Source organism: Macaca nemestrina, chromosome 2 (assembly GCF_043159975.1).
Source record: "Macaca nemestrina isolate mMacNem1 chromosome 2, mMacNem.hap1, whole genome shotgun sequence".
NCBI classification, from domain to species: Eukaryota; Metazoa; Chordata; class Mammalia; order Primates; family Cercopithecidae; genus Macaca; species Macaca nemestrina.
Genome location: NC_092126.1, coordinates 175,238,881 through 175,254,206, shown reverse-complemented (window position 1 = coordinate 175,254,206; position 15,326 = coordinate 175,238,881). Strand labels below are relative to the sequence as shown.

Below are 15,326 nucleotides of genomic sequence, written 5' to 3'. Positions count from 1 at the left end.
CGTAACAGGCAGGGACAATTCTCCCGAAATGAAAATGGACAAGGAGAAAAATATATATTACCTTCTCAATGAGATCTATGCAAGCTTGCAAATCCAGACCAAAGCCAATAGACACCCATTCAATGCTTTCTTTCTTATATTCCTCTTGCTCCAGAACAAACATGTGCCGATTGAAGAACTGTTGTAACTTTTCATTGGTAAAATTAATGCAAAGTTGCTCAAGGCTATTATACTTCAAGGATATGAATAGGTAAGAAGAAGAGATAAAAATAAAATTGAGGTCCACTTTCAAGAACGTCAGGTAAAGAAAAAACCATAACCATTATTATATGATCGGAAATAGACCCAACAAGAAACAAATGCTCAATTAACTCAATTAATTGTAATTTTGAATTGTAATATCATTAAGTGCAATTTTCTAAAGATTATTACAATAACACAGAACTTAATGGTATTAAAATTTAAAATCACAATTAATTCCTTTACCTCTATTTACCTTTATGTAAGACAGAATTAAGAAATCAATAAATACTTAATACCATTAAGTACAACAATAATTACTATTAATTATAGCTCTTCTCCAATCAAGGTAGCCCTTAAGGTATGCACAGAATGATCCTCATGCTTTGACCATATTTTCCCATCTTCAAGTAACATTTTCTAATCTTCTTATAAATGTGCATTGACTTCCTTCTTACCAGATACACTTACCTCAAGGATTTCAAAACCAGTGATGTCAAGAATGCCAGTGAAGAACTGCCTTGACAGCTTGGCATCCAGGGCCCTGTTGATCCGTGCCACCAGCCACTTAAACATCCTTTCATACATTGACTTGGACAGGGCGCCAACAGCACAGGTTACCTAGAAATCACATTGAAAACACTCCTTCATCTGACTGAAGTGTTCATTTTAATCCTGGGCATTCTCTATCAGCAACCACCTTCTAGTCAAATCAGGATGTGTTTATTGACCTTCTGTGGTTCCAACATTCTGATGAATACAGTGAGAAAAGGAAGAAAAGAAAGAAAGAGACAGAGAGAGAGAGAGAGACAGACAGGAAGAAAGAAAGAAAGAGAGAGAGAGAAAGAAAGAAAGAGAGAGAGAGAAAGAAAGAGAGAGAGAAAGAAAGAAAGAAAGAAAGAAAAAAAGAAAGAAAGATAGAAAGAAAGAAAGAAAGAAAGAAAGAAAGAAAGAAAGAAAGAAAGAAAGAAAGAAAGAAAAGGAAGGAGAGAGGGAGAGAGGAAGGGAAGGAAGGAAGGAAGGGAAGGAAGGAAGGAAGGAAGGAAGGAAGGAAGGAAGGAAGGAAGGAAGGAAAGGAGGAAGGAAGGAAGGAAGGAAGGAAGGAAGGAAGGAAGGAAGGAAGGAAGGAAGGAAGGAAGGAAAAGAGAGAGAAAGAGAGAAAGGGAGAAAGAGGGGAAGGGAGGGAGGAAGAAAGGGAGGGATGGAGGGAGGGAGGGAGGAAGGAAGGGAAGGAAGGAAGAAAATGAGGGAGGGAGAAGGAAAAGGAGGGAGAGAGGAAGGGAGGAAAAAGGAGGAAAGGAGATGGGTAGGAGAAAGGAGTAAGCTAGCCTGGTGCCTCCTTATGGAAACACAGATGAGAGGAATCACGTTCCTATTATTAAAGGACTAACTATCCCGGGTTATGGTGTGGTAATGTGTCCCAAAGCCTTGCTATTCAAAGTGTGATCCTAAGACAAGCAGCAGCAACACCACCTAAGAGTGTGTTAAAAATGCAAACTCTCAGGCCCAGTCCCAGACCTACTGAATCAGAATCTGTAAGCTAACACAATCCCCAGCTGATTACTATTGACAAAGACTCTCTCCTTGACCAAACTTTAATGAGGATCCTCTGACCCCTCGCCTCCACCTTACCTGTCCTGTCTTCAGCCTGTCTAGCCCAGCTACAGGAAGAAGTCTGCTAAGTCACTCACCCTTGATCTCTGATTAAGTTCCCCTATCCCCCACCTTTGATGTACATGTTATTGGCCTGCCTTTAGCAAGAATCCTGTTAGGTCGGTTTAAAAAAAATCCTCCTACCCACTGGTAGTAATTTTCCACCCACTGATCCCCTCCCTCTGGTCTTGGGCTATAAATCCTCACTTAGCCTTGTTGTACTTGCAGTTGAGCCCAGTATCTCTACCCTGTTGCAATATATCTATTGCAGTCCTTAATGAAGTCTTCCTTACCATTTTAATAAGATTCAGAATATTTGTAATACCATGAGTAATAGTTTGAACATAGTGATATAGTACATTAGAAATTTATCATCCCTAATCCTTGTTCTGCCACTGCTGTAGATGCCAATGAATTGTGTAACCTTTGGCAAGTGATCTAACCTTTCTGGAAAGCAGCATCTTCATCTGAAAAACACTCTTAAAGGATCTTCCTAGCCTTAGCATCCAACTCTTTATTATATTAGTTCCCAGTGTTGCTCTCAACAACCTGGACAGAGAATAGCCATTTGGTGCATCATTCTGACTCAGATTCTCCTGCTGTAAAACTGAGGCTGCCTTTTCCTTCCCTGGAGGGGTGTGGCAAAGGTTCTAAAGTAACCCACTGGGGACAGCACCAACCTTTGTGCCTGGATGATGCTCTACACATGCATATCCTGCTTCCATAACTCAATAGCACTGCTGTAGTAGCAAGTTTCTGACATACTCCAAGGAGGAGAGAATTTTAGTTGGCCATTCTCCAAGCCTGGCAACAGAACATGCTCCAACCACTTAACATTTAAAATAGGCCTATCACATCCATCCTTCTGCCCAGGAGACAGCACGCAGCAGGAGCCAGTTGGTTTCTGGTGGTGATTTAGTTATGAGTCACCCACTCCCTGATCAGTTATCTTGAGTCATTTCCACAGTAATCCATCAGCTGGATGGCATCACAGTTTTTTATTATCAGCATCAAGAGCACACACGTACAAATAAAGCATCAAGAACGATTTTCATCCTCTGTAACACCGAAGAAGTCACTCTGTCTATAGCAGTCACTTTGAAACTTTTAAAAGAACATGACTAACTTGCTCACCCCCCTTTAATTCCCTAAATACTTGAGAAGTGGGAGTGGGAGAGACACTGTTAGGTCAGGTGGGACAAGTGGTAGAGAAACATAGGAAAAAAGCCTGGAGATGTAGGCAGTAGGAGAAATGGATGGTAAACATCTGCTGATGAATTCATGAAACAGATCAATATGTTGCTCACTAATTAATCATTTTCATCATTTTTTGTCCAATGAAGAGGAAATGAGGTGGCTAAATCTATACTTCCACTTTTCAGGGGTTAAGTGCACCCATTTCTTAGCTCTTTTTAAAACAACCTCACAGAAGACTTTGGTTACTGGGGGCAATAGTGCATGATAGAAAACAATAGAAAAAAAATAATGAAGTCAAATAGTTAATTTTTTTTTTTTTTTTTTTTTTTTTTGAGATACAGTGTTGCTCTGTTGCCCAGGCTGGAGTGCAATGGCACGATCTTGGCTCACTGCAACCTCCACCTCCAAGGTTCAAACGATTCTCTTGCCTCAGCCTCCCAAGTGGCTGGGATTACAGGCACACACCACCACACCTGGCTAATTTTTTTTGTATTTTTAGTAGAGACGAGGTTTCACCATGTTGGACAGGCTGATCTAGAACTCCTGACCTCAGGTGATCCTCCCCTCTTGGCCTCCCAAAGTGCTGGGATTACAGGAGTGAGCCACCGTGCCCAGCCAAAATTTTTAACTATGTTGATCCCTGCCTTTCTCATCTGTAAAATAATAATAATGAAATATGCGTAGCTCAGGGTTGTTGTGAGATATCCAATGAGACAGGGATGCAAACTGACAGCACATTTGACACTTAGTATCCAATAAATGTTAATCCTCCCTTTTCCACCCCTTTTCTGCTTTTATCACTTCCTCATCCTCACCCCAGTATTTACTTACTAGTTGTGTCGCCTTGAGTGGTTAATCTTTCTAAGGGTCACTGTCTGCAGCTGTAAAATGGCAATAACAATATCTACTTTGTAGGCTTTTTATTAGATTAAATGAGATAATCCATGCAAAGCACTTAGCACATCACCTATAGTTAGTACTCAGCGGACATTATTATTATTTTATTATTAATCATAAAGGAACTTATTTCTAGGTGACATAGTTAGAAATATCATGGAATCATGAAATACTAGACCTGAAGATCCTTAGTTCTCGATAGGCATATATAGTGGTTTTCACCTTGGGATGGTATCTCCTCAAAGGAGGAATGCATTTGGAAATGCAAGTGGCATTTTCTGGTTGTCACAGTGACTAAGAATGCTACTGGCATTTAGTTACCTGGGGGCCAGGAATCCCAAACATCTACAATGTGCAGGACACTCTCATCCATAAAGAACTGTCCCATCTTAAATGCCAATTACATTGGGAAATACAAAGTTGTTCAGCCACTTCACTGCGGTGCTCAGAGAGATGAAGACAATTAACCAAGGTATCAGAGTTAGTTAGCATTATAGCTAGAACTAAATTTTGTATAGAATGTTAACGCTGCAAAATTTTTTCCCATCTTTTGCAATTGTCATCAACAGAGCATACATGTCTCTATTTTTAGCAGTGACAATTGTCTCTATAAAATCAGTAAAATTCCTAAGGGGGAAAAAAAGGCTTAGAGTGTGCTTTCTTACTATGTCTCCAGGAGAGAGAGAGTGAGAGACAGAGAAAGGAGGAGGTTTTTTTATTTTAATGTTGAATAATAATATATTAGCTTGTTTCACTGGTCCTGTTATAGTAAAGGCTGGAGTCCCTACTATAATATTGTGTTTTTAGTTCCTCAGAACACAATATGAGAGAACTGAAGGCTTGATCTCAGGCCTCCTATAGGCTCATTAGTTTTATTTTTATTTTTTGCTTTTATTATCATTTTAATTTAAAAATAATTGTATATATTTATGAGGTACAGTATGATATTTTCATACATGTATACAATGTGGTAATGATCAAATCAGGGTTATCAGCACATCTATACCTCAAACATCGATCATTTCTTTATGTTAGAAACATTCAAAATCTGCTCTTCTTGCTATTTGGGCTCATTAGTTTTATACAGAGAAAACCCCTGTTCTATAATCATAGCATGTCATGCATGTTGTGGTGACTGTCTAAGAAGGCACGCAACTGCTGAACAACTCTAACCCCACTGCCAAGAAATAGCTCAATTATGTGTCCTGTTGATCGTGATTCAAGTTTAGCTCAATGTAGTCTATTTTAACATGTGTGGAGCACTTACGGCTTACAGGGAATTGTTTCAGATGCTTGGGGCACTAAGATGAATTAGACATAGTCCATGCCTCAAAGAGGTTAGAAGACAAAAATGTAAGCAAATTATTTCAATATAGTAAAGTTAGTATTATAGTAGAGGTAGAATTATCCATTTATAGAGTAAGCTAAATTAATAAATTGATTTTGATTAGTCATTTAAATGTTTTAAATAACACAGACACATCAGTTACCTTAATACACCAAGGGAAACACATCTATTCTAGTCATCATATAGAAGATGACTGTCTTATATTACAAATTTGTACGTTTGTCTATTTTTCTTTCAGAGTTAGGGTGTATACTGAGTAAGACTGGGTAAGAATGTTACTTAACGTTCCCTTTGACTCAGTTTGCTCAACTAGAAAAATCATAAATTATGCATTTCTGTCCTACTTAGCTCTGAGTATTATTGTAAGAATAGAAGGCAATAATACCTGTGAATGCTTTATCCATACTATGTGTGACACTACTTCCTCTTTCCAGAAAGGCTACATTTCTCAGCCCCCTTCTGTAGCTAAAGGTATTATTTTACTAATTCTTATCAATGAACTGTTAGTGAAAGTGATATTACTTCTAGCCCAAGCAGTTAAAGGTGGTTGTACTTTCTCTACAAATGATCTTTTCTCCTTGTGCAGTCACTTTGGAGGCCATGTGTCCCAGATGACACAGAACTACAAAGAACAACATAGAACTACAAAACAGAGAAGGCTATATACTCTGTATTGGACTTGATGTAAGAAATATTTTGTTGTCACTGAGATTTTAGTGTGTATGCATTACTGCAGCCCAGCTTATCTCATATTTTCCCTTATACATTACAGCTATAAATTATTATTTTTGAAACTTACTAGCATGTTTAGATGGTCTCATTACCCAGTGGCCCTGGGAATATTCACTGCATTAAGGCAAAACCTCAGAGAATTTGTTATTCTCCACTACAACATTCTTATGGATGCTAAACAAAGTCTACATGACATTCCATCTCTCATTTCTGTTCTCAATACCCACCTCCTTTCAAATATTGGTTTTTAGCATATGTCCTAAAACTGTTTCTCAACTAACATGTCACCATGTGTCTTTTATGTCAAAGGAGCCAATATGCCAAATATGTGAGGCATGCCAATTTGCCAATTTTATCCATGTTAGGAACGAACAACTTTGAAAGCTTCCTTGCTGGATGACAAAGATGTTGATCACAACAAGTGGAGGGTTTGTCTGCATCTGCAAAGATACTTGCTACCTAAGGGAAAACTTTCAAAATGTATGTTTCAGACAAGAGCATTTACTGTGGTGTGCATCACAAGTAAAAACATTTGGAATAGTCATCCCAAGAGCTCTTTTTTGCTCATTTATAGAAGCTTTTATTATTGCAAACATCCTTAGTAGTTGAAAAATATACAAGTACAATATATAAATAATTATTGGAAGATCATAGAATAATAATGCTCTTGAAATATCACCTTACCTGTTCTATAGTTTGACCTCTGGTAACATACTCATTACCAACTTTGATTCTAGGATGGATCAAGTCCTTTACCAACTCAGAGGAGTTAATGCCCATGAGGAAAGCAGCTTTGTCAGCATCTGGTCATCAGAGATAGAAGAGAAGGAAGGAGAGAGGAAAACACTGTTAAAATTCATTCCATTATAGCCAAACTAACTATCCAAAGGACAGAAATATAGTGTGTTTAGATCAATGTAGCAAGGTAGATTGTAGTTTTCAAATAAATGCCTGAATCCTAAAAGTTGAAAGGAATCTATTTCTTGGAAATGCAAGTCAAAGCCACATTGAAATCTCACTTCATCAGTTCGTTGGCATTAATGAAAAAGAAAATATAATGCCACTCACACCCACTAGAATGACTGTAATCAAAAAGGCAGACAATAACAAGTGTTGGCAAGGATGTAGAAAAAATGGAACCCTCATACATTGTGAGCGGGAATGCAAAATGGTGTGCATTTTCTGTAAGAAACAGTTTGACAGTTACTCTGAAGTTAAGCATAGAGTTACTATAGAACCCAGCAATTTCACTTTCAGGTACACACCCAAGAGAAATGAAAACATATGTTCACACAAAAAATTGTACACAAATGTTTCTAGCAGCATTATTCACAATAGTCAAAAGGTAGGGAAAAGTGAAATATCCATCACTGATGAACGGATAAAAATATGTGGTATACTCATATAATAGGATATTGCTAGTCATTTTACAAAAATGAAGCATTGATGTGTGCTATGACATGGCTGAAACTTGAAAACATTATGCTAAGTGAAAGGAAGTCAGACACAAAAGGCCACATATTGCAGGATTTCATTTCTATGAACTGTTCAGAACAGGCAAATCCATGAGGACAGAAAGTCGATGTTGGTTGCCACAGGCTGAGGAGAAGCAAAAATCAAAGTAACTACTAATAGTTGCTACTAGGAGTTTATTTTTGTGATAATAAAATATTCTGGAATTAGATAGTGGTGGTTGCACAGCCTTGAGAATATACTAAAACCCAATAACCATACAGTTTAAAAGGGTGAATATTATGGCATATGAATCTTCTAAAAGAGGACTAGTATCAAGAAATAGACTCTTAAAAATTGAGATATAATTTGTCTGAAGGACATGGAAAATGCCATCTTTATTATTTGTTTTCTCTTTCTATGCATGTACTTGTGGACTCTTTCAACAAAACACGGACTTGGGCCATGTAATCTGATAATTATAGACAAGCACCAATCAACAGAAGCCAGGACACTTGCCAGTTATCTGTAAAACGCCCATCCTTTCCCTGCAAAGTCTCTGTTTACTCCGTAGTGCCCTCTGCTGTCCAACAATAATACCTACACCCCACAAAATTGTTTTATGAAAGAAAACTTCCATTTCCTAAAGTAGTGGAGAATAAGTATTATCAGAAGGAAAAGTAAATAGGCATGCATCACTTTAGGTATGAAAAAAATGACATAAAATAACGATACAGGCAAAAAGTTATAAACATATTTCAAATTGTGGATTATTTCAGTTACCAAACAAAATAAATATTCCGCTCATCCAAAACCTCTCTCTGCTTTCTATTTTAAATGAATTTGGAGATATGCTAGTATGTCTGGCATAGTCATTCTGTGGAATAATGTCTCATAATAGAAGGTAGTGCAGCGTTTCTTTAATTCACTAAAAAAAAAAAACCTGCAAATTTTCCTGAGCAATAATCACAAACAGAAAATAAAGTAAAAACAAAACGCAATTAGAGAGGTCTATCTCATCTGTATTAGCAATATCAATTTCCTTTTCGCAGCCTTTTAAGTGTCTACAAGGCTTAAAATGTTTGAAATGTTTGATTTGCTTATAAACTAAAATCAATATATATTATACATACATTGCTACAAGCTACATACCTACTTTATGTTAGTTTATTTGCAGTGATAATAGCCTGGGTACTTGGTTGCTACGAAACCTTTCAAAACACAAAGCTTATCTGGAAAAATAAATGAAAATCAAAAGTAGAGCAGATATGCCCATCCTGTGCTGAGATGAGTCTGCTAACAGTGCCAGGTTTGGAGGCAAAAGCTTGACAATTTCAAGTTAAGAATCCGGTATGTCAGATCATAGACTTTTTGAACTGGGAGAGACTTTACAGAGTATCTAATCCAGTGTGAAAATATGTAAAAGATGGGAAGAAATAAAATGTGTCTGGTCAATCTGAGTGGAGATGAACAGTAACCAACAATGTGAAAAACAATTTTCTGGTATCTGTCTGGGTTTAAAAAAAAGAGGAAACACTTATTTTTTCTAAGCTTTGGAAGCATGCAGAGGCATGATACAGGTAATAATAGTCTCAAAGAATAGTTTCCCACGCCGAGAGTCTTCATATATCCTTTTTCCAGTGTTAAGCACAGTCCTGTGAGTCTATTTTTATCCATGAACAAAAGAAACTCAAATTCTCTCAGGAATACCCCACCTTAAGCTTAACAGAAATAGCATGTAACATTACAGGATTATTTCTCACTTACTCCAGAGACAGTTGAGTATCTACAGACAGGACTAGTGTGCCCTGGATTTACTCCAGAGATTTACATTATGCATCACATATGTTCTCTGTTTTGGGGGGCGGAGGAAGCAATAGAAGTCATCATCTTCCAAAAAGTAAATTACTTCATTTGCACTAAATGTTTACAGTTTACAACCAAGATGAAAATAGCGTAAATCTATGAATAAATGCCCATCTGACATTCAGGAACTACTATTGTAAAGATAGCAATGTGTGTAAACATATTTTAATCGTATTCCCAAATAGGCTTTATGAAATTCCCACCCATAAGCATCAGTGCCTTCAGGACCTTGTGAATGAACCCATGGACTTTAATTAGGCTGCATGATCTTACCTGGGGGAGGTCACATTTAGCTACAGTGGTGGGTCTCAAGCATCAGTGTGCATTGGCATAGCTGGAGAGCTAATCAAATATTAAACAACAGGCTCCCTGAAGCAGGTTAGGGGCTGGGCTGCTCTAGTTTTATCACGTTACCCAGGTGATTCTGATACACATACAAGTTTAAGAACAAAGTTGTTATTGCGGTAGTCCTCAACTTTGACGGCACATTGGGGTCCCTGGCAAGTTGTAAAAACAAATACTGATGCTTGAAATTCACCCACAGAAATCTGGTTTGTCTGGCTTGGGTAATGCCCGAGCTTCAGGATTTTAAAAGTTCCCCAGTGATTCTGGTGAGCAGCCAAGTTTGCAAACTACTGTCTAGCGAAGAGTAACCAGGTTTGGTAAGTTTATTTTGAAATCAGGAAGATGGAAAGAACAAAGTATGACTTCATCTGAAAACAGGTAAAAAGGTAGAGAAATTCAAAAGCAATCTTTTCCAAATTTACAATTCTATCCCAGTTCAGTCCCATCTGCAAATAACCAGATATAAAAGAATGAAACAAAATCCAGTTTTGTCAGTCTACAGGGGTTATGATAACGATATTAATCTCTTTTATGGAAGGTTATAATACAATTTTTGAGTTGTTCATATTTCATTAATTTATTAAACAAAGTTTACTGAGCATTTGCTATATGTAAGCCCTGATGCTAGATAACGTAAAAAGAAAATAAATAAAAAAGGCAAAAATCCCTGGCATCAATAAATTATAATCTATGAGAGTAAGTAAAACACGGAGAAAAAAATAATATGTCAGTAAAACAACTGCATAAGAGACACAGATATCGAGTATCACGAAAGTGTGAAGCAGAGCAAGAGCCCTTCTGGGCTGCATGACTGGGGAAGGATTAAAAAAGAAACAACATTCCATCTGAGCCTTGAAGGATGACAAGAGTTTTTGGAGGCAAATATGGGAGAACAAGAGTTTCTGTAAAAATGAACAGCATGACTTGAAGCCACAGGCATTGAAGAGTACAATGTATGGTCCAAGAAGAGGTTATAACCCAGATGGATTGGACTACAGTGCCAGGGAGAGTGAGAAACTGAGAAAAGTGGGTGATTTCTGGTTGCAGAAGACATCTAATGCTGCTATAACGTATTAATTAAAGAATGGGGAAATGTTAAAGGAGCTGTAAGCAGAGAAATGACATAATTAGAGTCAGGCTTTAGAATGCTTAATTTTGGAAATGTGCAAGACAGACCAGAGTAGGAAGAGTTTTAAACTACAGAGTGAACCCATTGCAGAATGCCCAAGTGTCAGATGCTGAAGCTCCAAATTAGTAATGAGAAAGGAAGAAAGAGAGAGACTGAGAAATATGACTAGGAGGTTTCCAGTCTGAGAAGTAGAGAGAAGACCAGTACCGTAAATATGAATAGAAATGCCAGTAGGAAGACATCACTTAGGGGAGAAGATGATGGACTTTTAGCCATGCAGAGTTTAGGATACTAAAAAATATGCAGCTGAGAGTTGGAAATATGGAGTTGGAACTCAAGAAAGAGGCAAAGGCTAGGATGCCCCTTTGGATTTGGGTGCCCTTCCCCTTTCCCTCTTCATCTGTCAAGCTCCTTCAATTCCTTCCCAAATAATTAACTGGGAAAAATTTACCAAAGCTTAATACATTAAGAACCCTTAGAATTAAAGAAAAATTCAACACCTCTGTTTTTAAAATGAGCTAAAGGTAGAAGCATACTGAAAAAAACTCAGTATCCAGTAAGATGCTTAAGTTAATTATGGCACATTCACACAATGGAATATTTTGTAGCCATCTAAAAAGATATTGCCGAAAAGACAAAAGATATTCAAATATAATTTAGTAAAAAAAATACTAGCATGCATATGATCACAAATTTTTATTTTAAAAAGTTGTATGTGCATATTCAACTAGAAAGCTACATTAAAAAATATGTCCTTTGGCATTCACAGTGATTGTCCCTGAGTAGGTAGGATTCACATAACAAATAATTATCCATTACTATGTGCCAGGCACATTTTAAAACCTGGAAATATAGCAGTGAACACACCAAATGAGGTCCCTGCTCTTACAAAGCTTACATCTGGTAAAGACTGAGGGGTGAAGGCTAGGACAGTCAGTAAAAACTAGCTGTATGAATGACATGAAGAAAAATATTTAGATTAGGGGGATAGTGGTGGAGGTAGCTAGAGAAGGCTTTTCTAATAAGGTAAGATTCAAGAAGTTACTTTAATAAGTGAGGGAGTAAGATATGAGGACAGGAGAAAAGTTCCAGGCAGAAAGAGGAGTTAGTGAAAATAGTCCTTCAATAGGAGTGCTTACAGGCTCCAAAAACAACCAAGAGGCCAGAACATCTGAGTGGAGGGGAACGAGAGAAGAGAAAATGGTAGATTTTGCTACTAACGGTAGGGATTAGAGAGAGAAGAGAAGTATTGGTTGGCGCAAACATAATTGCGGTTTTTGCTATTAAAAGTAATGACAAAAACCACAACTACATTTGTACCAACCTAATATAGAGGTTAAGGAAGCTGTGACAGGGATGTGGGGTTTCATTTGGAGTAAGGTGGGAGCCATTGTTGAGTTTAGAGCAGAAGCAGGACATGGTGGAACAAGGGCTGACTGACACTATGAAAGGACTGACAGTAGCTTCTGGGTGCAGAGCTGTCCACCTATCCATCATAGGCAAGGGTTCAGGCAGGGAGACAAGGAAGGAGGCTGTGGCAATAATCTGGTAAGAAATGGTGGCTTGGGCTAGGTGGTGGCAGTGGACATGGCCATGGTGATAAGTTGTGAGCTTTTGGATTTCAAAGGTAGAGACAAAGAAAAAGAGAGGAGTCTGGATGATTCTGAGATTTGAGTCAGGGTGACTGGGAGAACCTAGCTGGCATTTTTGAAGAAGACTAGAAATGAAGAGTTGGTAGTAAAGGCAGGGTGGGATGAAGAGTTCAGTTCTATTCATGTTCAGTTTGAGATGGGCACCAAAGAAATGAGTATAGAGAGGGAAGAGGAAAGATTCAAGGGTTGAGCCCTGAGCAGGCCTGGAGCAATTAGCAGTAGGGAAGACAAGGAAGCTCCAGCAAAGAACCTGAGAAGAAGCCAAAAGGGAGAGCGGATGAGATTACACATTTCATTTGCTCATCTGTGTTTTCTGATTTATTAATAAGTATGCCTTGTTTTTTGTAATAAAAACCATTCTTCAAGAAAAACCTTTGTTTTAAAGCATGGAAAAAGCAAATGGGATGGCAAAAATAAAATAAGATGCCATAAAAGCATATGTGAATATGTTAATGTGTAAGATGTTTACAAAATCTTCATATTACATTGCCTCACTTCATTCACATCTGTGCTGAGTCCTCTTCTCTGAGGGACTTCCTGACCACCCTATCTACAACAACCCCTGTATCCTATCATTCTTTATTTTTTAAACTCTGCTTTACTTCCTTTTTGTATGGAACTTGTTACATATTTATGTATTTATTTTCTAACTCCCACACTAGACAGGACAGGGACAATATTTTGTTCACAGATCTATCCCTAGCATCAAGAATAGACCCTGGCACAGCCTGGCCTCTAAAATTATCTGCTGCACAACAGGCCAGGTGTGGTGTTTCAGGCCTGTAATCCCAGCACTTTGGGAGGCCAAGGTGGGTGAATCACTTAAGGACAGGAGACCAGCCTGGCCAACACGGGGAAACCCCACCTATACTAAAAATATAAAAATTAGCCCAGCATAGTGGTGCACTTGTAATCCCAGCTACTCGGAAGGCTGAGGCACAAGAATTGCTTGAACCTGGGAAGCAGAAGGTGCAGGGAGCCGAGATTGCCCCCCTGTACTCCAGCCTGAGCCACAGAGCAAGATTCTGTCTCAAAAAAAAAAAAAAAAAAAAAAAAAAAAAAACCAGAAAACTTATTTGTCAAACAACAAAAAAACAAATAACCTAATTTTAAAAATAGGCAAAGGACTTAAATAGACATTTCTCAAAAGATATACGAATGGCCAATAAGCACATAAAAAGATGTTCAACATCACCAACCAGGAAGGAAATGCAAATCAAAACCACAATAAGATACTACTTTATACCCATAAAGATGGCTACTATAAAAAACAAAACCAAAAAACAGAAAACAACAAATGTTGGCATGGATGTGGAGAAACTGGAACCTTCGTGCATTCCTGGTGAAAATGTAAAGAGGTATGGCCACTGTGGAAAACAATATGATGGTTCCTAAAAAAATAACAGATTTACCATTTATTCTAGCAATTCCACTTGTAGGTATATACACAAATGAATTGAAGGCAGAGACTCAAACAGATATTTATATACCAACATTCATAGCAGCATTACTCATAATAGCCAAAAAGTGGAAGCAACCAAGTGTCCATAGACTGATGAAAAGATAAATGTGTTATATGCACACACTGGAATATTATTTAGCCTTAGAAAGGAATGAAATTTTGATACATGCTACGACATGGATGAACCTTGAAGACATTATGCTAAGTGAAATAAGCCAGTTACAAAAGGTCAAATATCATATGATTACGCTTACATAAGGTGCCTAGAGTCAGAAAGTAAAACAGTGGTTACCAGGAGTACCGGAAGGGGATAATAGGGAGTTTGGGTTTAATAAGTACATAGTTTATTGAGGTTGAAATGATGAAAAACTTCTAGCAGTGGATTACATTGCTAATTATATAACAATGTGAGTGTTCTTCATGCCACTGAACTGTACACTTAAACGTGGCTAAAATTGTAAATTGTATGTTATGTATATTTCATGCATTAAAAATATAAAATTTAAAAAATTAGTTGTTGAAAGAGTTGAATGAATGGGTTTTCTCTTTTCATTTCAGTTGTAAGGAATTTTAATATTAAATGGAATAACTATGCTTTCTTCTTTTCATAATTGTGGGGATTTATTTTAATGATCATTCTAGACAGATCATTCATTGTAAGGTGCCATAAATCTTTCTGGTAAGCAGAAAAGAGTATAGCTTTTTTTAAATGTGAAAAAAAAACAAGGGGAAATAAAGCCTCCTGGTCTCACCCCTATGAGTTAGTTACATCCCGCGGGAATTCCAAGGGCCTTAGTTCACATCTCCATTATGTCATTTAATACATTTTATCATAATTTGCTCCTTATTATTTTTATTTTATTTTATTTATTTATTTTTTTGAGACTGAGTCTTGCTCTGTCGCCCATGGTGCCATCTTAGCTCACTGCAACCTCTGCCTCCTGGGTTCCAGCAATTCTCATGCCTCAGCCTCCCAAGTAGCTGGGATTATAGGTGTGCGCCACCACTCTCGGCCAATTTTTTGTATTTTCAGTAGAGACATGGTTTCGCTATATTGGCCAGGCTGGTCTTGAACTCCTGGCCTCAAGTGATCCACCTGCCTCGGCCTCCCAAAGTGCTGGGATCACAAGTGTGAGCCATCGTGTCCGGCCATGATTCGTTCCTTTCTCTCATTGTTCTCAATAATCTATGTGCTAAAGGCATTCTCTTTCACCCAAGTTTAGCAAATTGACTGGATCATCAATAATTATTGAGGAGTGCTTCTTATTCTGTGATAGGAGGATTCTACATTAGAATGGTAGTTGACAGAACCATTTTTGAAGAACAGCAACCAAGGGAGACACTATTGATTAA

The 15,326-nt window shown here is 37.7% G+C and overlaps 1 protein-coding gene across 1 annotated transcript in view; it reads right to left on the bottom strand.

Annotated features, from left to right (window-relative positions):
- The window catches only part of LOC105477550 (myosin heavy chain 15), a 128,796-nt gene that overhangs the window by 88,241 nt on the left and 25,229 nt on the right, over positions 1–15,326 (bottom strand). Inside the window, exons 12-14 of the mRNA XM_024791456.2 lie at positions 6,752–6,870; positions 712–861; positions 62–232 (exon numbers count right to left, since the gene is read on the bottom strand). Of these exons, the coding sequence (XP_024647224.1) occupies positions 62–232; positions 712–861; positions 6,752–6,870 (440 nt within the window). The remainder of the gene's footprint in view (positions 1–61; positions 233–711; positions 862–6,751; positions 6,871–15,326) is intronic.